The following is a 23,466-nucleotide window of genomic DNA, read 5'->3' on the forward strand; positions in this document are numbered from 1 at the left end:
AGGAGGCTGCAAGTCCCTTAATTTTTTTACGTGACAAGAAAAGGAGAACTTCCTGTAAATGTTTTAAAGATTTATGATTTTTAGTAGAAATTCCAGTCCCCTTCTCTCTCTCTAGCTGTGATAGAAACTTTCTCCACCTTAGCTTCCAGCACTCTGTAGTTTTTATGTTACTTTAGGAAACACCCTTTTGAAATGTGCATGTGTCTGGCTGCCCTCGGGGCCTGGAGTGGCGTGTGTCCTTCCTGCAGGGCTTAAGAGGAGCAGAAGGATTTTGAGTCCTTTTTTCCCTTCAGTGATTACTTGTCCCTGTGGGTGAGATGTTCGTAATTGCCCGGTGGAGCTAATTCTAGGCATTCAAATGTGGCCAAGTTAAGGTCCCAGTTTCCCTTGATTTCGGGGGAGAAGTGGGTAGGACAGACTCGACTCGGTGTCAGACTCGACTTGCCCTTGGACACGGCTCCGCTGGCAGCGGAGCAGAGGGCTCCTGGCGCTTAAAATACCGGGTAGGTAAAAGGAATGAACGAATGACTTGTTCAAAGTCAGATCGAAAACCTTGGGCAGGGCCAAGGACAGAACACCAACCTCACGAGCCCCATCCTGCTCTATTTTCAGGGCCTTCTCCTGCAGAGGTTTTCCAAAATCGTCACTCCTAACCGTTACTGTACAGTCCGTGTAATTAAGCAGGAAACGTGACAGAGCGTTTGCTGGTCGTCAGTTTGCTCACCGCAAATAGCTCGAGCTCGAGGCAAAAATCCACGTGTGTGCTAGCAGGATTTCCAATTTTTGAGCATCCCTAGGTGACGGAGAGGCCTTTTCAAGGTATTTCCAACTGAACTCAGGCGGAGATCCTCCAAGTCAGTTGCCACAGACCTGTTCTTGGCGGACGTTTGGAGCCGCGATAGGGGCTCCTGGGCTCAGTGGCTGCATTGCCTTTTAGACCATTGATTGCAAATACTTGGGTTGGGTTTCTTTTTTAAGCAAATAATATGAGGTCATTTTTTTTTTGACAGGGAAAGATAGAGTCAGCACCATCACCGTGCAGGGTACTACACGCTGGCGGATTAGTGGAGCTGGGAGAGAATGTCCACTTCCATCCCTCCCCATCAACCTGCTGCATTTTATGTTCTGAGAAAGCCACTAAAACACAGAATATATCCAGTCAGCGGGCTTAGATGTTCTTACAATTTTTCAGAAGTTAATACAGATCAAATCAAGAGTGCCACTGGGGAACTGAAATCGAGCATTTAGCAGCTGACTAAATAAATAAATGTTTTGCTAATCCCAGTGGGTACTTCCCTCTAAACAGCATATTAGTTTGTCCATATTTGCTCTAAATAAACTCATAAATCACAGTTAACAGGAACGTATTTTTGGATATGTATATGAAAGGTATATGTTTCTTTGTGTACGTAAAAAATTTTTTAGTGTTACAAACACCATTTCTTTAGGAAAATGAATATCGCTTCTTTAAAATTAGTGGATTGGCAGTTTATGAGGGGCATGTTCGTGAATGTTAACTCTCTGACTGGAGGGAAGAGGAGGTTCTTCAAGGGAGTAGCAGGCTGGTGGCTGCTTAGGTTCGCATGCAGAGTTGCCAGGCGGTTGCAGTCCCACCAAGCCCCCTTGCCCTTGGTGGTGTGCCAGCAGATGCCTGCGGGGCACAAAGCTTTCAGTGCAGGTCAGTTGTCCGTGCAATTAGCCTTTACACTGGGAATTCCATTTCGAAGGACCCCAGCGTCAGGCCCGCTCCGCTCCACAGCGAGCAGGCAGGTGCCTGCGGGTGCGTGGGTGCTGTCGGCACAGAGACCCGCTGGGCTCCCCTTGGGCGTCTGAAGGGAGTGAGAGCGGCAGGGTCCTGAGGGCGACACCAAGGCTGAGGCGATTCCTAGGGTTCTGAATCCCTCAGGCTCTGTGGAAATGGCCAGGAGTTATCTGCTCTGAAGTTGTTCCGTAGCATTTAACGAAGACTGGCAGGATTTTCTAGTAGCGTTTAGTTTTACCGTTCCAATAAAAAAAATACAGCCGTGCTTTAAGGTTCCGTAGGAACGGTTTAATATCGATCTGTAGGGGATTTCGGGCAGCAGCAGATTTCACATAAGTTTGTGCTTCATCAGAATTCACAGTCAGGAGGAGTATTTGTAACTCCCGTTAAACTACGCTGACGGCAGCAGAGCAGGCAGGTTTTCTTCCTTCGTTTCTGAGGACTGGCCTGAGAGGGGCAGGATTTCCAGCCTGCTTAGTACGTTTTGCAGCACTCGGTCTTCAAGAGAACGGTTTCCCGGGCGCCGGACGTGCGCCGCTGCCACCGACGGTGCCTTCCCCGACGGTCGCGCCTGGCCCGGCAGGGGGGGCAGTGCCCTGGCACAGGGGAACCGGAGCACCCCGCGCATGTCTCTGGAGAGCTGTCCCTGCCGTGGCCCGGTTCCAGCAGCCGCTTTGGTTTGCCATCATCCTCCTGGTTTGGGAGAAGCTGCCAGTTGGCAGAAGTTGAAATTGCCGAGTTAAGTAATAAAAGATGTCTGACATTTAGAAGTGAAATGTGTTTGCACCTTATCATGTTTCTTTCCAATGTTAAGTTGCTGTGTTCTGGGAAGCTGCGGGCTTTGTGCCCATGAAAACGGCAATGTGATAGTCTCGGCAGCAACAGCTAATATCTTGTCTTTCCCTGCGGGGATGCCGTAGAAGTATTGGTCACAAAGTGCTCATTTTTCCCTTCAGAAACCTGCAGGGTGAGGTCTGGTTTTACCTTCCTTTTCCTCCTTGTAAATGGGCTCAGGTATTTCATAAGAAATACCGTAAAAGGCAGCGACATTTTGAGGCAGAATAGGGCAGCTTCCATCTGTGAAATAAATGCCAAAAAAAGAAATGGTATTTGTGTGTCGCTGCACCTCCCATGGCCGATGCGCCGCTCACCTCCTTTTCACGAAGGCTTTTGCCGTCGTGCTCTGCGGCAGCAGTTAGTCCTGGAAACCCCCCGGACCCCCCGGGCTCACGGCCTGTTTCTCTATCGCCATCTCTAATCACCTCTCTCGGTTTCAGACCTCGCCGATGCGGGGCAGGAGGTCTGTAACAGTATATGCCTGGACAGTAAGAGCCTGGTTCAGGTGGGCACTCGGAGCTGGGCTCCGTTCGCTGCCGGGCCGGGCTGCGGCCGCCGCCTGCCATGCGAGCTCAGCCTGTCTCTCTTTCCCAGCCTGGAGCAGCACATGGTAATCCACACCGAGGAGAGGGAGTACAAGTGCGACCAGTGTCCCAAGGCTTTCAACTGGAAATCCAACCTGATTCGTCACCAAATGTCTCACGACAGCGGGAAACGGTTTGAATGTGAAAACTGTGTTAAGGTACGGTGTGGGACGCGGTAAGCGTGGGCAGCTTTGCGTGGGAGGGGGCGCTGGGACCTGGGGGAAGGGGTCCGGAGGATGGGCGACCCATGCCGGCGCGGGTCTGTGGCCCGGCCGTGGCATGGAGCGTGGTAACACCAGGAGAGCAGCACGCTCGGCTGGCCCCGCCACGTCGGCTTGGACGCGGAGCTCGGCCTTGCCCCGAGCAAGCGGCCTTTGTCTTCTCCCGGGTGCTGGCGAACCTGCCGGGGCGGCAGGCGGGCGCCGGGCTGGGCGGACGCGAGCGAGCTCTCCTGTGAGCCCCGCGCGCTTCCGAGAGCGTGCCGGCAGCCTGGCAGGGCGCGGCGCAGCCCGGCCCGCTCTCCGTTTGCAGCGGGAGGTGAATAGCCCACGCTCCTAATGCCAGGAGCGGGGGTGACAAAGAGCGGAAAAAATAGTCAAGCTTTTCACGTATTTGCTCTTCTCCCTGCTGGTTTCCCCTCCCTCAAGGCATTTTCTCTTTCAGGTGTTTACCGACCCCAGCAACCTCCAGCGGCACATCCGTTCCCAGCACGTTGGCGCGCGGGCCCATGCCTGCCCGGACTGCGGCAAAACCTTTGCCACCTCCTCTGGCCTCAAACAACACAAGCACATTCACAGTACTGTCAAACCTTTCATATGTAAGTTGTCACGGCCATCACAGAGCTCTGGCTTTCGCTATAATTGCACGTATCCTGCGGGGGCCCCCCAGTACTAGCTGTCCCTCTGTGAGCAGCCGCTGTAATTTTATAGGTCAGAGCACAAGATGAAATTCCACAGCGATTTTTTTCTTCTTTTGCATGCTCCCTGTTTTTTCAGTAAACATTCATGGCAGTTTTCGACTTTCTTGACAAGTTAAAAGCTGAGTCTCTCAGCAGTCCTAGCGATGCCATTTTCTCATATCTTTTCTTTCTCTCGTCTTTTTTTCCGTAATAATTTTTGAATGTTCGTGTCGGTGACATAAATAAATAGCTGACACAGCCTGATCGAAATGTTTTTTAGGGGTGCCTCAAATCCCGTAGCTGTTGTAAAGAATTTGGAATAGTCACAGAGACAAGAAGAAGGTGTTTTTTAAAAAGAGTTTTTTCCTTCTTTAATTACTGCATGTTTCATCTAGATAATGCTTTGGAAGCCAAATAAATAGCAGATTAACTGTGTCCTTAGTGCTCTCTTTAGTGGAATATTTCCAAAAGGGCATTTTCCCTTGAGAGCCATTCATCTCATCTCTTGGCATTCTCAGGGTTGTATATTTTTTTAATTGACACAGCACCTATTGGATTTTGATAACTGTGCAGAAAAGTGGATTCTGTCACAACAAAGCTATAGAAACTTTAGGGACTACTTCCTGACACTCCTCAGAAAGCGTAGTTCAAGCAGAGAACGGGATCTGTGTTTGATTCCAGGCTTTGATGTTCCGGTGGGGAAGCCACTGAACCCACTTCTGCCTTTTTTTCCCTATTGGTATAATGGGAACAGTATGCAAGAGTATCCTGGGAGACTCGTTTCATTAATGTGTCCTGAGATAATCAGATGGGTGTCAGCGGAGGAAGAAGAAATACTCTTATTGCTCATTTTGATGCAATCTTTCATTTGGTGACGGGCACATGAAAGAGATAATTTGAATCTCATAGTATTGCTGCAGGGAGATGAATGATTTCTTCTCATAATCTCCTCACTCTCACCTCATAAGAATTAGGGAGTTGTCAGTCTAAATCAGCGTGTAAAACAACTCGAGGCTGATTCTGCCTGGTTCAGATGTGCCAGGTGGAGTCACGAGCTTGAATATGGAACCCATTAGCGACTTCAGGGGAGCCACGAGGCGGGAGTCGCTGGAAGGTTTTCCTTGCCTTTTCAGTGGAAGGAAGCAGGGAGCGCGGGGGGTGTTTGGTTGGGTTCTACAATATTATACCTGGCGCTAAAAAACCCAGCAAAACTGTAACTTTATAACTGCAGAGCACAGAACAGCGAGGGAGGACGTTACATGCAGAGTTACTAAATCATTGTGTAACTGGAGACTTACACAAAAATTTTCCAGTTTTCCTTGTTTAGAATGGTGACGTGAGCTCTCATACCTGTAGCGCTTTTCTCCGGGGAATTTTGTGCAGCTTCATATATACCCAGCAACTCTTTCTGGGGTGGAAAACGTAAAAAAGGAACCTGATTCCCATGGAAGACTTTGCTTTTGTTGTCCTTAGTCTTCTCATAAAGTTTCGGCACATGGGAAGAGTATAACTTCTTTTGTGTAAAACCGCGAATTCGTACGACAAAAACGACGCAAACACCGCAAGCGCGGCGTGAGCCAGCGACAGCACGTGCGCTCTGCTGTGGCACGACCCGCCTCGGCAGGCGAGCCGAGTAGCGCACAGGACAGCATCCCTCGGCACGGGGCAAGGGAGGTGGTCAAAATTAGAAAGGGGTAGTTTTTGTTCTAGGAAGAAAAATATACAAACCTCTTTTAAAGGGATCTAGTCAAACGTGCCATTTCTTCAAATATTATTAGTAATTTGAGAGGGAGCTTACGGTACCCTTACACGTGGAGGTGTTTGTGCCCACCTGTTCGCTTGGCCGCACAGAGTCGCTCCCAGAGCCCTAAGGATGCTGGCTTTGCGTAGGCAGGCAGGACAAGGAAAACACCCATTCTAGAACGGGGGGTCAAGCAGCTAACGTAGCCCCAAAACCGAGACAGGCAGCAGCGAAGTAGCGGTGCTGACCATAGCCTGGCAGCTGTGCGGGGGGACGGCCCTTCGGTCCCTCCGAGGCCGTCCGGTGGCCCCCGCATCCCTCGCAATAGCAAAGCACAGGAACAGCCCGGAAAGGCAGGACTCGTCTGTGGGACCTGTGTGTTAATGTGGCTGCCGACATATCCTGCTGCTTAATCTGCTATCGGAACAGAGACCGTTGTATCTAACAGACCATTAGCTTTATAGAAACAGGTTGAGGAGTGGTTCCTTTAGGTATTTTTTTTTTTAAATATTTTAAAATTAAGTAAAAACAACTAAATAAACTCCTTCTTTGGAAGTTAAAGTAGCTAAAATAATGCACGCAACAGCCATAAAGCTATACGTGTACGATAATAGCAGTTCAGAAGAACTGACACAGGTTTTTAAGGTGTGATTGCCAAAAACTAGGGATGGCTTTAGCATACGCATTTGAAAAAGCTGTTACCCAAACACTGAAACTCTGCTGATGACTTTCTAGTTCTCTTTCTGTTTGTCTGTCCTTTGCAGCTCCTTGCTGCATCTAAGCCCAAAGCAGAAATGCTGAAATACTCTGAGGGTCGTATTAAATTTCTAGTGCAGTCAGAAACCAGGCACAGCAGACCCTTCAGTGACAATCCACTGAACTTTGGGGTGCTCATCTGAAATGTCAAATTTGTTAAATTTTAATAATCTTTGCTTTGAATCTCAGTAGAGGGGCCTTCCCCTTGTATTTTCAGAGCTGCTGGTGAAATATTCTCCTGACAGTCATTTGATATTCCAGCACTGATGTAAATCCTACAGATTTAGAGGAGAATATCAGGAAAGTCACGCTTGGCTTGTACCTGTCAGGAGGAGTTGGGAGGGAGGGAGGGAGGAAGGACCACTTCATCACAGAGTTGGAGGACGGGGTGTCAGAAGTATTTGGATCTGGGTCCTTGCCTGCCCAACTCCGAACCATCTACACTCCCTCTCTTTGTCTCAGTTTCCGTGTTTACAGGACGGTGATAACAGCAGTTCTCCTGTGAAAGAAGTGTGTTAATTCACTAAGAAGTAGAATTTATTCCTATGTTGAAAGAGGCGTCGGATAATAAAAAGTTACGGTGTTTTGATACACAGAAAAGTGTGGGTGGGATTTTTTTTCTTACTTTGCCCTGTTCCTTCCACGCCAGCTAGTCTGTAGGTGAAAGAGGTCATAAAAATTCATGTTTTGAAAGCTTGATATTTACAGGTCGTTAAAGAAAACGCTGATGTAGCGTTAACTTAGCATTGCTATGGTGTCTTACCAATTTAATGCATACAAGATCTCACCCCACTTCTAGCTGAACCGAGGCCTGGCTGGCAAAGTATTTATAGAACATCCCTGTGGAGTGGTTACTTACTATTAATGGCATTAAAGAAAGGGTAGGTTTGATTAAATGAGGCAAATTTCTTCTCCCTTCAGCCTTCAGTGCTTCCTGCCATGCCAGGACTGCAGGGAAAGCAGACTAGTTAATATAAATAGATACTATCATTAAAATGCATCATTATATTTATTGAAAATGCCAAAAAAATGTTTGAGCAGGAGTAGCACATCCCCTCAGGTTTCTGTAGAGTTGCCTGTTGAAAGGTTCTCTAGGAAGGAGGTTTATTGAAAGGGAAGCGTGGTGTTATTCCCGGGGCGGTAGCCTCTGGGAGTCTGGCCTGCGACAGCTGGGCGATGGCTGGGAGTCAAACGGAGCATTGCTTTCTGTCGGCTGCTCCTGGGGGTCTTCCAGCCTGCTCCCCCTCGCGTCTCTTCCAGCGCCCTCGGCCAGGATTCCCAGGGCTGCCGCCTCCTCTTCTAAATGTAGCCAAGATCCCAGCCCGGTGAGGCCGAGTCCTGTGTAAACATTTAAGGAGGGAGATGGCTTTTCCCACGTGCTTTTGAACTAGAGAGCGCAGAGGGACTCGTGAGCCTGATTTCATACGGGGAGAGCTGAAGCGCAAAGGAACTAAATGGTGTGCCGAGGGCTACGTAGGGAAGCCTTAGCAGGAGAAATATGGAGCTGGGTTTCCAGAGATCCAGTCCAGCATATAGCTGTAGCCTGCTTTTTACCTCTTTTCTTCCGCCTTTAGGGAAAGGGAAGCTCAGGGGCAGGGCGGAAGGGGTGGGGGGGCGCTGCCGAAGCGCCTCATGAATTCCCTGCCAGTTCCTGTTAATTTCATATTGCTTTTGTTGTTGGTTTCTGTTGATGCTTTAGGTGAGGTCTGTCACAAATCCTACACGCAGTTCTCCAACCTCTGCCGCCACAAGCGGATGCACGCGGACTGTCGCACCCAGATCAAATGCAAGGACTGCGGCCAGATGTTCAGCACTACCTCCTCCCTCAACAAACACCGCCGCTTCTGCGAGGGCAAGAACCATTACAACCCAGGGGGGATTTTCGCCCCTGGCCTCCCCCTAACGCCCACTTCCATGATGGACAAATCCAAGCCCTCTCCCAACCTCAATCATGCCAGCCTGGGGTTTAATGATTATTTTCCATCCCGCCCGCACCCAGGGGGTCTTCCGTTCTCACCTGCCCCCCCAGCATTTCCCGCCCTCACTCCGGGATTCCCAGGGATTTTCCCACCGTCTCTATACCCCAGGCCCCCCTTGTTACCACCCACACAACTGCTCAAAAGTCCCCTCAACCACACCCAAGATGCAAAGCTTCCAAGCCCCCTTGGGAACCCAGCACTTCCTCTGATCTCTGCAGTGAGCAACAGCAACCAGGCCACTTCAGGAGAGGAGAAATGTGAAAGCAGCCTGGAAAACTCCTACCTGGAGAAGCTAAAAGCCAGGAACAGTGACATGTCCGATGGCAGTGACTTTGAGGATGTCAATACAACCACAGGCACAGATCTGGACACCACTACTGGCACTGGTTCTGACCTGGACAGTGATGCAGAGAGCGACAGGGACAAAACAAAAGACAAGAGCAAACAAATCGAGAGCAAGCCGGATTTTGTCAGCAGCTCTGTCTCTGCAAGTTCCACCAACAACACGAGTGAGATCCCTCTCTTCTATTCTCAGCATTCCTTCTTTCCTCCCCCCGAGGAGCACCTGCTACCTACCACAGGAGCAGCTAATGACTCTATTAAAGCTATCGCCTCCATCGCAGAGAAATATTTTGGGCCTGGCTTTATGGGGATGCAGGAGAAAAAGATGGGTTCGCTCCCGTATCATTCCATGTTCCCTTTTCAGTTCCTCCCCAATTTCCCCCATTCCCTCTACCCTTTTACGGAGCGGACCCTCAATCACAACTTGCTGGTCAAGGCAGAACCAAAGTCACCCAGGGACCTCCACAAAGTAGGCAGCACCAGCTCAGAGTCACCCTTCGATCTCACCACAAAGCCAAAAGAGGTTAAGCCAATCTTGCCGCCACCGAAGGTCCTGCCAGCCCCATCCTCAGGGGAAGAACAGCCACTGGATCTGAGCATTGGCAACCGCATCCGAGCCAGTCAGAATGGAGGAAGAGAGCCACGGAAAAACCACATTTATGGGGAAAGGAAGCTAATGGCAAGTGAAGTCTTACCCAAGATTTCCCAGTCTCAACTGCCTCAGCAGCCATCCCTGCATTATGCTAAGCCATCACCCTTTTTCATGGACCCCATATACAGGTATTAACATACCCTGCCTTAAGCGTTTCCTCTAACGAGCTAATTTTCTAGCTGACGTCACAACTTGCGGCGGGTCGGGATGTAGGTTCTTTCGAAAGAGCAGCGAAAGTCTGCTGCGGTTCAGTGTGCTTCTCCCTGTCACAGCACGCTGACTGTTCTGAATTGAAAGGGCTGAATAATTGAAAGGAGTACTCGTAATCAATATGTATAAAGAACACATCCTTATTTTGATAAAGAAGAAACTTGACCTATTTAAGGACTCTCCCACGAGCCAACACTAAGATGGCACTTCTGCTGGGGAAATTCCAGAGGTTTGATTCGATAAGAATGCAGAGTTCAGATGCCTCAGAGCCCGGGCTCTCATGGCTTGGGAATGAGTCAGGAGCCCTGGGAGCCTGGAAATGCAGCTCTCCCACTGACTTACTTGATGGCCTTTTGTGAGCCACTTCACCTTTCTTCCTCCCCGCCCCCCTTTTTTCTTTCCAATTCCTTTTCTTAGACTCTTTCAGTTCATAGGGACTGCTGGTGTGGACCCAGCCTTTTGAAACGTGTTTAAGCCTGGAGTAACAGGCACTGTGCAAGTACACGGTAGTGTGCTATTATCTGGATCTCTCCCAGATGCATTTCTTGTAGACTTATCTTCCTTGGAAGATAACAAGGGCGTTCTGGTTTCACTTGAAACGGATGGTTGTTGAGGAAGGCCTGATTGGTTATGTCGTGCCTAGAATAAGCTGACCGTGGAAGGCATGTGTAAAGCAGACTGGATGGAGTTAGTCAAATGCCAGCTAAAATTCCAGAAGGAATGAGTTCAGAAGAAGGTGTAAAGGGAAGACTTGAGACTCTTGTTGTTATAGAGCTTTTTATAAAACCTGTTTCTAAAGGAAAATTATTTTAAGCTTTAAGGTGAGGGTACCAGTAAGCTTGTGTATTACCCATCCGGGCACTGGGGCTACCTTTGTTACCTTCCTGCCACGGATGAGATGTATTTGTCACACAGTGAATACTGTTCGCTTGTTTCTAGCAAAGTCCAGTGAAAAGAGGTATCCCAAACTAGTTTGATTTAGACATCAACATGGCAATTAATTCTCCCTTAGAGTAGGGTGCTTCGTAACATCCGTTTCGGTCCTGGGTTTGGCCCGGAGGGCTCCTGGAGCCGGTGTCTAACTGAACAGCCCGTTCCTGGAAGCGAATGGCTTGTTCTTGCGTTACTTGAGCTACATGTGAGTGGTGTGCTGCAGGGCTGCACAGCGAGCCTAGCTGTAACCCAGCCTGCTGGAAAGTTAATGGATGTGCTGCAGAAGCTGGTGTTTTCTTAGCGCTGGAAAGACTCACAGTTGCCGCAGAGCGATTATGTCAGCGCTGGGATGGTTCGCTTGAGCGTTCAAAGGACGGCGAACAACAACGGGTGGCATGGCCTTCCCTGCCGGCTGGAAAAGCAGGCCAGGAGAACAGCACCTATGTCACTGCCTTGCTGCTATTGTACGGCTGATAACTGTGGGAAAAAATGATGTCAATGTCTAGCGAGGCCAAAGAACTGTCAGCTGAGATGAGGATTAGTGAGCCCTCGTTGCTTGCTATTAAGAAAGCGTCTCTCGCTTTGCCAGCGCTCTTGGGGTTGATGCTGTGTTGCTCGCTTACATGCTTACCGTCTGTGACGGACGGGCTGCATCACGACCCGGGCCGTGTAACGTATTCTGTCTGGGACCCGCCGTGGTCACCCCCTCCTGGAAAAATAAGTAATGATGTAAATAGTCCGGCATTTATTTTTGTGAAAAGTACTTCTGGAAAAAAAAAAAAAAAAAAAGGGATCGAAAGGCAAAAGCTTTGCGTTAGCTTAGGATCCTGCCACCTCTGGGCATTCTCGGTAAGAATGTTAAAATAACATGGGTTGAAAAAAAATGTTGCCAATTAAAATAGCAGCCTCGGGAAAACCGTAAAGGTCCAGAAGACAGATGGAAGTGAAGGATGGGGGCATCGTTTGTTGCATTCCATGGGATGCATATAGTTTTAGTAATATATTAAAATAGAAAGTCAGCAGTGGAGCTGCTTGCAAATCAGACTTCTGATGTAATGAGCTAAACAGCAGAGCTTCCAAGTCCCAGCTTAAAAAATATGGAAATATTTTGTTTCTAAACTTCTCTCTATCAGACTCTCTCACATCATTTGGCTCCTTCATTTTTCTCCCAAAGGCCACTTAAATCCTTGACATTTTCTCCTGGTGATATAATTTAATGCAGCCAGACAGCCTGAAATCAGCGCAGTTTTTAGCTCAGCCTTGTTAAGGTAACGTTCTCAGGCACTGGGCTGAAAAGATCAGCTTAATCCTCTGCTCACCGTGGAATTCGGCGCTGACGAGGAAGTTTGTCGTGTTCTCGTTACCCGACACGGGGAGATGGTAAAGCTGCGTGAAAGGCTGTCGCTTCGCTCAGGTTTTACGTTTCTGGTGCAGGTGGGGCTGTCTCTCGAGGCGCCTGCTGCCAGGGCCCGGAGGGCAGCGCCCTGGCGTCGGAGCTGGGTTCAGCGCGCCACGGGGAGCAGCGCTTCGCTGGTCGCGGCGGTGCTCGCTGCGGGTTAGCGCTATACCTTGTGTCGGGGAGCAACTTCTTACCTATTGTTCTACAGATTGCTGTTTTTTCTGAAAACTCACGCCCGTAAAAACACGTACCTTCCAAAGCACAGTAATTCTGACTGCATTTCAAATCCAGCTCTTCTCTTTCCTTCTACCTAAGAAAAATTAAATGCAGATTAAATACAGTTCGCTAAGTAGCACTCTGCATGACTCTTCTTTTAAACTCTTTGGTAATTTGATCCACACACCAATCAGCTGAAATGCAGCAAAATAATTTGCTCTCATTTATGCTGGACTAATGTAGTTAAAATTACTCTTACTATTGGATTTCTGCTGGTTTAGCTGAGATGGACTCTATCCCAGTAATTTAAAGATGCAGCTGCGTTTGTTGGAGTTACTTTCATAACACTTTTCCCCCATAGAGGACATTTCAGTTGCTCTTTTGGGTGCTTCCGCACCACAGCTTCCCTGCAAGCAGAATATTCTGTGAAAGCAAAGCCAAGATTTTCCAAAATAGGAGCCGAACTTCGGGATCGTTTCTGCGTAGTGAGGTGCTCAACCATGGAACACCTGAATGGACCGAAGTGACATCGGAAGGGCTCAGGTTCCTAAGTCACTTCAGAAATCTCCCACCAGTTCCTAACTTTTTAAATTGTCCACATATGCTTGCCAAAGAAACTCAATGCAAATTATATCTCAGCTGCAAGGGAGGAAGTAAATATGAAACACTTAATGATTTCAGCACACTTGGGGCTGCAAAGTCTGGCCCAGTGTTAACTCTTAAGATAAAGACAAACTCTCAAAGACATTTCTTTCCATGCAGTGGCTGCCTGCTGTGGGCTCTAGAGCTTCTCCCACTTAAATATTGCTTTTGCTGTAAATGTAGGGTTTTTTTCATGACATTTCACAACAGCAGAGGCTTATAAACCGCTATAGCAGAGGCATTAGTTCTCACATAGAAGGATCAAAATGTTTCCTTAGTCATCAGTCTGATGGCTAAAGAAATATTGCCCAAAGGAGGGGATCCATTTTCATATCATTTCCAGTGCCTTTCGCGGGGGAACTGGTGGGTCATAATTTGTAGTACCCAGTCGAAGGGGCAGACAGACGTTTGTGTCAATAGGAGAATAGTCTCATATATATAATTTAAACACCTCTGCAAATGGTTTGGCTATTTCTTTGCTGCCTGTAGCCCTGTAAGGTATGTAACCCTCTGTGTTGTTGTCCAGCAGGGTGGAGAAGCGGAAGGTGACAGACCCTGTGGGTGCCCTAAAGGAGAAGTACCTGCGACCCTCCCCGCTGCTTTTTCACCCCCAGGTAAAAGCAGTGACGTTGTAATGCGGTGTCGATTGAATGCCAAGAGCTGGTACAAACAGGTCACTTGGATCGGACCCTTTGTTATCCAAGGGCCGGACTGGAAACTCCACTGTTTTCCACCAGTTGCTTTCACATACTGTTAATTTCACGCCTGGTTTGAGGATGACGGTAGTTACGCCTTGCTGGTTCCTTTGCATTGACCGAAGAACAGGGATGAGGTCTGGACAGCTCGTGTGCTCTGCCAAACTCCCCTCACCTGCCAGAATGCCTACGTAATTTTTCCCATTGGGAACACCTGGTGCAGACATTTGCAGTAGTGCAAAGTGGAGGAGGACTGTCTGGCATCCAAGCAGTAGCACTTTATACCTGCCTGACGTTCCCTCGCATCATCTAGAAAGCGTGGAAGTGCAGGGCAATGGGGGATCGGGGTTCAGTTCTGCCTGCTCCAAATGGTGAAGGGTCACTTGACAGAGAACTTGTATTCTCTGCTTCCTGCACAGCTGCTCTAGTCTCTGTTCTTCTGACAGCTCACGGATATTTGCTCCCTCTGCATCTCCTTCAGGTCTGAGTCGCTGCAGAGCAATGGGAAACGCTGCTGGACAGCTTTCCCGCTTGCCCGTGGACCGGGAGTGCCAGCCCATCAGCCCACCGTGCAGCCCTACCAGGCCTTTGCCCCACAGTATCAGAGGCACAGCTAAGTCCAGTGCTGAGAATCAACCCCAGTTTACAAAAACCCGTATCTTACAAGCGACAGCTAAACTCTCCAAGAAGCGATGTTACTCTTTGCCCTTAGGCTTTCTTGCTCCGTAACGATAATGCAGCGAGTTCTGCCACACGCTGCCCAACATCCTCGCCGGTGCGACGGTCACCAGCTATCCTCCGTCTCTCCTGCTGTGAACTCATGCTGGGAGCTGAGCTCTGCGGTCGTTATTGTGCTCTCTTTTATATTCACACGCATTGTTCTCCTCTGATAGTGTTTCCCACCTTAGATAAATAACTTGCAGGTTTGTGAAAGCTGGATCCTGGTTGCTTTCACAGCTAAACTTAGTTCCCTCATTGTTTCGCATCAGCCTCAGAGTTTGGTTAATAACTTCCCCCGATTTTTCCTTCATACAGGCTGGATAATGGTGACAGGCTGGCCAGGAACATCCTGTGTTTGTGTGAGTTAGAATAGTGGGGATATCTGCCTGTAAAGAATCTGATAGCAGGGAGGAGCCAGTGTGGCAAAGTAACCCGACGAGACGATGAGAAACGTACAGGCCCTGAGTAGGAGCAAGCATTGGGTGGAAGGTTACTGACATTGTTCCTGAAATCCTGACCACGTCCTCTTCCCGTGGCAATGAAAAGATGTGGAAGGGCTGGTTATCTCTAATAGCTTATCACGCAGAATAGCCTAAAATTTACAATCACTCGAGCCCAAAACTTCCTGATAACTGATTTTTAGCCGAGCGGGTTGCTGTGTCAGGTTCACTTGATCTAGAGCGTTGCTGTTCCCATGCTATGTAATCAGTCGGGTATTTCAAATATGGTGAACAAAGGCAGGTCATTTGTCCAAGAATAGCTGAGATTTTTTGCTACCAGATCCGCATCCGATACCGTCCTGGATCTTCTCCTAAGAAGTCATTTGCAGGGGCCCCCGCTTCTGTCTTCTTAGGCATCCTTGGTTAGGACCAGGTTCGTGTACCGCATCCCTTAGAGTCGCGCTCAACTCTAAACGCGAGTCTGGCCTCAGCCTTTTCTTCTGTGAACAATTCCCCAGCGCTCACAGAGGGCCCTGGGTGGGATGTGATTAAGCCAAAAGATGTGATAAAGACGGAGCCTTCAGAAGATGCTTTCGCTCTCAGAATGAATTTCAGGCAACTTTTATTTCTTAGCCAGTTGTTGACAGTAGTTTCTCTGCTCCGCTGGGAGTTATTCTTACATTGTCTATTTAAAATGAAACTCTGGACAACATAAATAAATGGTGTAACTTTTTGATAACTTAATGGAAAACCTTTTCTCACCTGTTAAGTTTCTTTTCTTCTCCCCTTCTTTTTTATTATAACCAGGCAGTTGTTCCCTAAATAGCAAAGTGCCTTTACCACTGGAGAGGCTATGGCCGGTGTTTAGAATTTTAAAATAAGCCTACGGCTATCAAGCCAGCAAACATCTCTGACTAAGTGCCTAAAGAACAGGGCACAACAAAAGATATCTCCAGGTACTCCAGCAAAGGGCTGAGTGGCATAGCTCTGAAAGATCCGGATAGCATTTTAACATGATGGTTTTGTTACATGACTGGCAGCTGGGGCAGAGCTTTTGCTGTAAATGATCAAGTAACCTTTTCAAGTGGCTGGCGCTAAGTATTACTTACTATTTATCATGGGCTGGGAGCCTCCAACTAAGGGGCCGTGGATCTATTATCGGGAAATGGGTTTTACTACTCCTCTTTTTTACAGCTTATGAATGGTTGTCAGCCTTCCACAATGTATTCTTTGGTGATTAAGACAACTTTTTTTTACAGTCATACATTTTAAACAATATCTTGGCTCTCTTTCCCCGCCCCCGAGCCCAGTTTAATAAAGTGTAAACGTGCAAAAGGTCAGCCCTTCCTGTACAATAGAGCATCTAGTTTTGATATATGGCTTCCTACCGCCTTCCGCTCGCTCGCTGTCCCCCCAGCTCGCGGGCTGACTCTCCCCCCGGCGCTCCCTTCTTTCCCGCTGATGTCATCTGCAGCGAGGAGGCAGCTTTATTGCTGCCTTGTTTGTTTTATCCGTGTTTTCTGCTTGGTATCTTGAAAGTGCTCTCAAGAGTGCATAAAATTGAACGTTGGAGATGTCAGTGTAGTCCTCCGAGTTGCATTTCTCGCTTGGATTTGCATTTCCTCTTTTGCTCTAGTGAAAGTAAAAGTGGTTTTCTTTAGGTAGGATTTTTATGCGTATGCTTTCTTTTGCACACAGGCCGACTTTTTTCCTTCCTTTTTAGCTTTCCCCTTCTCCTCTGTCTCCAGGTTTTTCCCTTTCTTTCGGGCGTGGTATTTAATCCGGCGTTTATGTGAGGACTCGGCCGTTGCTGAGTCACACAAGCTAAAGCTGATAAAGGCACCCAGAAGCGCTCTGGTCAGCACCACATCTCCGGGCCTGTGCGCCGGCGCTCCCACCCCAGCAGGCTGTCAGCGTGGAGGCCGTGGTCCTCCTGACCGTAACTCATCCAGCCACAGCTCACGTAGGGTCTTTTGGCCGGAATTCTTCACTCAGGAAGCTCAGCCATCTCCCACCCATCCTTCCACTGCCCCTACTGGCTTCTGAACCTTTCTTACATGTAATTAAAATGTTGGCCTCTTCACTAGGCAAACTCTCCGTGGACCTGCTCCATCCTGAGTCTGATCTTAACTCCTCCTCTTCCCCAGCTGCTCCCTCTTCACCCCTCCAGCCTCAGGGACCCTCTGCCTCGCCTCCCTGACCGGCGGTCACGCATTCCCCCCTGCTCCCTCCCGCTCCACTGCGGCCGGGATTCTTCTGCCTCCTGCCCAAAACTGCTCAGTCCTCTCTAACCTGGGGTCGTGTGCCCGCCTGCCCGCCCGCAGCTGGCTCCGGTTGCCCTCTGAGCCGCGCGAGGGGAGGGGATGTGGAATGAGAAATCAAACCTTGCTTTCCAAGGCTTTGTTCTGAGCTTGAGAGGAGGGTTCGGGCGGTGAGTTCTACCTCCAGCAGTGGGCCACGGTGCCCGATTTCAGTGTCATCCCTGGAAAAAGGGAAGGCATGCGTATTCTCAGATAATTTTTTAACCTGAAATGCTGAAAGCAAGCACAAGCACACTGCAGAAGGTAAGCAGGTGCCCGATTTCTGAGATCTAATGCTTACTGCATGGCTTTGCCCATTGTATCTTTTCTGATTTCTCTGAGCCCGACACACTATTTCGCTCTTTCCTGGCTGGGTTCAGTGGCTCCATTTGACGCTGTGCAGCTAGCTTCTGAGAGTCAGAGCAAACATCAACAGGCGTTGACCAACCTAGTGCTAAAAAACAGGTTTTATGCATCAGATATCGATCTTCCCGTGGCTTTTTATGACATGAGTTCTTGCCTTGTACTTGTAGATGTCAGCCATAGAAACAATGACAGAGAAACTGGAGAGTTTTGCAGCCATGAAGGCAGACACTGGCACTTCCCTGCAGCCCCTTCCACATCACCCGTTCAACTTCCGATCTCCACCACCCACGCTATCCGATCCCATCCTGCGCAAGGGCAAGGAGCGTTACACCTGCAGGTAAGGGCCCGGGCACCCCGCAGAAGCGAGGCGGTACCCCCAGCTTGCTGAGGCAGCCCTGGGGGGATGCCACCCTGGCTCAGTGCCACCCTGGCTGGGAAGCTGCATCAGACCAGTGTGCCACAGAGCAACTTCATATGGGCATCTTTACTGTCTCGGCAGGGGTGGGAGGAAAAACAAGAAGCAGCAGAATTAGAACAGAGCATACTGATGACTAATTCACTCTGAAATAGCTTGTTTTGTCTGGTAGAAAATCAGCATCTTCTATTTTCTTTGTAATTTTTAATAACCTTGAGAGTGGATCTGGAGATTCTCAAGCAAATGGAATTCTCCAAGCCAAGTGTCTTGTGTGTGGTAGCAAATGCCACAGTTTCCAACGCGAGTGCAATGTCAGCTATGCAAAATAATGGAATTTAAAAAATGGCGTACAGTAAACAACTTTTTCAAACGCAATTGTATCCACAGAAATACTTACGTACCCATTGCAGCTCTAAAAGCTCCTATCAGAGCAGATCACGGGGGAATAAAAACCTGTATCTGCTTACGCAGTTTCACCTGCAACTACTAAAGGTTCTCGTGGTGCTCCCACGCCATTTTTCTTGGGTGCAGTAAGTGGGTACATGTTTTATTTGATGTATCTCTTATGTTCAACCTTGTCACAAAAGCTATGGGCTCAAATTTCAGCTGAGTATTTAGAGATTTGAGATTTCTACCTACAATAGGGACTAAACTTATTTGTAGATACACACTCACAAGTTAACACTCGAGTTTTCACTGCTGATGAACACTCCGTTAGCCGTTCACCTTCAGGACATCTGAAGGTGCTGAACGTCTCTGAAATTAAGGAAGTCTACTCGTATGTTCCTTCTAGATCAGTAAGCATCAGGTTTCAGTCACAGAATGTAACCTGCATCCCTAATATTTTACTTCCCAATTAGTATTTCTATTTATACCTCCCCCTCTTTTGAGTTTACTGTGAATCAGGTTTATTGTGGAACACAGTTCCTTCTGTTACATTTCCTATTGCTGCATTTCCTTATTCTAAGCAGACTGTCAGACTCACAGCAGTATACCCCGATAACAGTAACGCAGTGCTGCAGCATTTATCCAGAAGAAAATTCTGTGAATTCCGAGAAGGGTGATGAGGTAGATTCTGTATGACGAGCGACTAAACAGAGCTATACAGGAGATCTATAAAAACCTCAAGCGGCGGACAGTGTGGATAGGCCGTGATTAAACACTCTTTATCCTAATGCAGGGCCAAGGTAGTATCGAACGCAGTTAGTGACAGGGTCAAACAAGCAGGAGGTTCCTTCCCACAACATCCAGTTCAGCAGAGGAACTCATTGCCGTAGGAGGCTGTGGGTGTCCAAGGCTTACGTGCATTCAAAAATCTTTTAGAAAAATAAATGGAAGAAACTCAGCAAAAAGGTATCGAATGCAGCTATTCAACCCTGGGCTCGGGAGGATCTTTGGGGGAATATACTGGGGACGGGCCGCTACACCCTTGCTGTGTTCCTACATATCTGCCCAGGCCTCTACCAAGTCAGCCAGCATTTGGGTCTGAACTGGCTGTTCTGGTAGGGTTTTCTCTTTTTCCTGCCCTTCCCAATGATGCAGCAAAATCGACCGTCGTTCTGGGGGAAGTGGGTTACACCAGTCTCTCGCCACTGTGAATGCTGTTACTCTGGGGCGGGCGTCCCTCTGTTAGCCTTTGCCTCCACGTCTCCCTCCCTCGGTGCGTAGGTGCTTAGAGCTATTAGTGCATGAAGGGGTTTTCTGATTTTGGGAGCGGTATCAAAACGAGCGAGGTCGATGGTGGCTGGCGATGCAGAGTTTGCGAATGATCCGCGGTGGCAGGACTTTGATGCACTGATGGTTACTTTGGCTTTCGCTGTCTAGGTACTGTGGTAAGATCTTCCCACGCTCAGCAAACCTGACAAGGCATCTGCGGACACACACTGGAGAACAGCCCTACAGGTGATGTTGTCCCCTGGATAAAACCCCTTTCCCAACACACTCCTCATTCACCACTGTGTTATTTCTTCTCCTTTCTGTAAAGCTGTGCCAACATAACACCGCGGTCCTGTAGCATTACATGTAATGATTCATAGGATTGTATATTATGTGTACCAGCCAAAAATAATCAGCCTTGGCAGCTTGAAGATAGACACTTAACTTATATTTAGACGTATGCTGGCAAATGAGCGGTCTGATTTGCAGCGTTGTTTAACACTCACGTTAACCATTCATCTCAAGGACAGCTGAAGGTGCTGAATGTCTCTGAAAATCGGGCTGTTGTGAAGGGCTTGCTAGTGAGTTAACTGCTGGGTCTGGCTAGGTTTTGTTTTTCTTTTCCCTAATGCACATCAGAGGTGCCCGGGGTAGCGGATCAAAAAAAAAAACAAAACAAAAGAAAAGAAAAGCACTGTAGTATTTGCTTTAAAGTCTGAGTTAGGGAGCGTCCTACCCTACGCTGCACAGTTAACATAGAGCGATGGGAGCGGGGTAAATCCGCACGCTGTCTCACGTGGCCGGTTGGGTGGCTGAGGGAGGGCAGCACTGCTGCTTTCTGCTGGTCGTGGCCGCGGCGGTGCGAGGGTCGCGCTCAGCTTGCGTTGCGTCCGTGCAGAAGGGCACGTGGCCAAGCTGCCCGGCTCTTCCCGCCGGCAGCGCCCTGCGTGCAGGCATCGCACCGCAGCCGGGGCTCCCAGCGGTGCTGCTTCTCGTAAAGGGACGCCTGTTTAAGTGAGCGTTTTAAATTTGAATACAACTCACAAGAAAATATGTGTAAGTACGCGTGCGTGTCTCTAGATCTATTTCTCGATATTTTCCCGATACTTTCTCCTCGTGTTTTGCAGTCGCTTTCAAAAAATTTTGGCAAAAAAAACACACTTAGGTTGATTTCCTGTTAGAGTCGGTACATGTGCGAGCAAAACTGAATGATAACGTGAGTGTTTTGCGCATTGTCAAAAAATAGCAACAGCTCGAACAGTTTCATTTTTGGTAGCTAATATTATGGTATTTCCATACACAGTCATAAGTTCACAACAAAGCTAGCGTAGTAGTTATTATATAAAGAGAAACACAAACACATTTATGAGCAGCAAAAGGCCATGTGGTCAAATGCATCAAATTTTTATGCTCAGTTTAACTTAAGAAGCTACCCTCTCCCACATGGCAATCCCTGGTACATACGGAGTCAGGTTTTTTTTCCATAAAGAGTCGTACAGAATTTTGAGTGTAGACATTAGGTAAATTAAAAATAAAAAAAAAACCTCTCCAAAGCAGACATATATTTTGGAACCATTCCCCGTTCTGATTTTTTCGGTTGCGTTATTTGATACGCCTTGAATGAATACTGTGTATTCACTATACACCCCTGTCTGACTAAAATGCTTGCTCCCGATTATTCAGAGGTTGTTAGTTCAGTTTTCTTCCAAAAAAGGAGACTTGCAACTTAACAAAGGTTAGGAAAATAAAGATTTATTTGATCTGGTCTTCTCCCAGAAAATGGCCTGTGTGTTTTTTTTGTAACAGAGGTTTGACTTCTGGACAATGTTGCATTATAACAGCACTCCTGAGAGTTAGTGCTACGTTTACAGAAGAGCTTAATTATCATTGATTTTCTTTTGCTCTCAGAGAACTGAGATTTCCAACTTTTGCAGCAAGAGTTGCTTTGAAAGCTTGTTATTTCAGTGCCGACTTTATGCAGGTAGAAGGAGGTTGCTGGCTTTTCGGTGTATGACCGACGTCTTTCATGTGACACTTCTGATCGTTTAAATGTTCTGTTGACTCTGTCGGTGTTAGATATTCATCCAAATAGGAATCGAAATGTTCTTAAAGCTAACACAAACTGACCAGATGTCCGAGTGTAGATCAAGAAACAGGCAGGCCAGAAAATAAGATGCTTTGGGTTTGGTTCCTGATTGTCATTGGTAAGTGATGTGGTTTTTACCAAGTCACTTAAACCTCCTAGGTGTCTAATGATGTATGCAGTAGGAGTTAATAGCACATGAGCAATAAGGAGGCAAATTAATTCTTTCTGTAAAGGGAAAGTGCTGCATGTTTTTGAAGAGTAAGAAATACCTGGTAATGCACTTCACTTCCTAAAAATCAACTGGTTTGAAAAGACTCAAAGACAAGACGCATGGCAGTGAAATTCGATGTGCTTCTTTCCACTCTCCTTTTCCACACCAAATCTAAAATTGAGTAGTGCGTATTTCAAAACCCAGTGGTAAAATGGACTATCGAACTTAATTGTTTCTTTCAAAGAAATGCAAAATAAGTTGGGGATGTCAGACTTACCTGGAAGCTCAGGTGATAAAAAGTAGGACTTTGTTGTCGTTCTGAGCTTACCAAGCAAAACCCAGAAGAGGCAGATTTTTGTGAAGCTCCTTATACTTGGAGCACGTGAGCATAAGGGTGTATTGCAGTTGTGGGTCTGCTTCTTAGTTTTGTTTTCATTCTCAGGAATTACAGATTCACATAAACTACTTAAAACCTGGACTGGGAACAACTACAAGCTATTTGATTCAGCAAGACTCTGTTTTTTTCTTTCAAACGTCCATTCCCTCCAGGATGCCATTAATTGATTCTTGAATTACACCCAGTCCCGAAGCACTGCCTGTAAGGCTGTGATTTCTCCCATAAAGATGTGCTTCCTGACGTCTGTTTTGAATTTGTTTTTCTTTAATTTCCTTTTAGGCCCCCGTGTCCCGTTATCTGCATTAAGCTGAAACTAACAACTAAAGCTGACGTCTACCAAGTCATTTAAGACCACGTAGTTCAATAAAACCCTCTTCTTTCTCATTTTCTTTTTTTTTTAAATGTATCCTAATTTCATCCCTGGTATGAATGCACTTGAGGTTAAGGAGCTACTCAGAGGAAGAGAAAGCCGTCCGCATGGTTTAGGCTTTGTTGCTGCAATTCTGTCCTCACAGCTCACATTGATCATTGAATAAGCATAAAATTTTGCCAGTGCTGTTGAAAGCATGCTATCAAATGCCTTACTGTTGCATTTCAAGTGTTACCAAACTGTCGTAGCCATATAGGGATTAGCTGAGTTCTTAGTTACTGGGGTTTGCTGTCTGTTTTTCCCCTTCCAGTCGTATTGTACCGGGTATCTGAGTTCCCTCAGGCTCTGAGGGTTGCCTCCGCTCCTCAGGGCTCCTGAGTTCCAGCTTTGGCTCGTTCTTAGCCATCATTCACTCCCGCTTTATGTTTTTTTAGCCCATTGGTGTGTTACTTTAAACTGATAAGGAAGAAACTTTACTAGCATTTTGTCCGTGTGTTTACAAAGCAAATACCGCTTCTTTTGAATTTTATTCTTCTCCTGCCTCTGTGTTCACCTCTTCCCTGCATTGAAGCTGGTTCCTCTGTCTGGGTCATTTATTTAGATTAAAACCAGCAGAGATCCAAGTACCGACCCCTCTGGGACCACAAATAACACAGTACGTCTCCCTCATCCCTTTGCTTTCAGACATTAGCTATTGCTCCTTTCGAATGCCCCTCTGTTTCCTATTTTTTTAACAAGCTCTTTATCCTTCCTCCGTACCCTAACCTGGATCCACATAGCTCATAGTTAGAGCAAGGGCCCGTCAAAGGAAACTTTTCAAAGACTTCCTGAACACCTAAATAAATTGACATACTCCTGT

The 23,466-nt window shown here is 47.5% G+C and overlaps 1 protein-coding gene across 3 annotated transcripts in view; it reads left to right on the forward strand.

Annotated features, from left to right (window-relative positions):
- The window catches only part of PRDM16 (PR/SET domain 16), a 350,029-nt gene that overhangs the window by 315,321 nt on the left and 11,242 nt on the right, over window positions 1-23,466 (forward strand). For 2 of the 3 annotated variants that reach the window (XM_075114016.1, XM_075114019.1), the window contains exons 7-12: window positions 3,194-3,341; window positions 3,847-4,000; window positions 8,278-9,679; window positions 13,478-13,565; window positions 17,640-17,809; window positions 19,712-19,789. In XM_075114016.1, the coding sequence (XP_074970117.1) occupies window positions 3,194-3,341; window positions 3,847-4,000; window positions 8,278-9,679; window positions 13,478-13,565; window positions 17,640-17,809; window positions 19,712-19,789 (2,040 nt within the window). The remainder of the gene's footprint in view (window positions 1-3,193; window positions 3,342-3,846; window positions 4,001-8,277; window positions 9,680-13,477; window positions 13,566-17,639; window positions 17,810-19,711; window positions 19,790-23,466) is intronic. The other variant, XM_075114017.1, reaches the window with a different exon arrangement.

The sequence above is a fragment of the Phalacrocorax aristotelis genome, chromosome 19, assembly GCF_949628215.1.
Source record: "Phalacrocorax aristotelis chromosome 19, bGulAri2.1, whole genome shotgun sequence".
Taxonomy (NCBI): domain Eukaryota; kingdom Metazoa; phylum Chordata; class Aves; order Suliformes; family Phalacrocoracidae; genus Phalacrocorax; species Phalacrocorax aristotelis.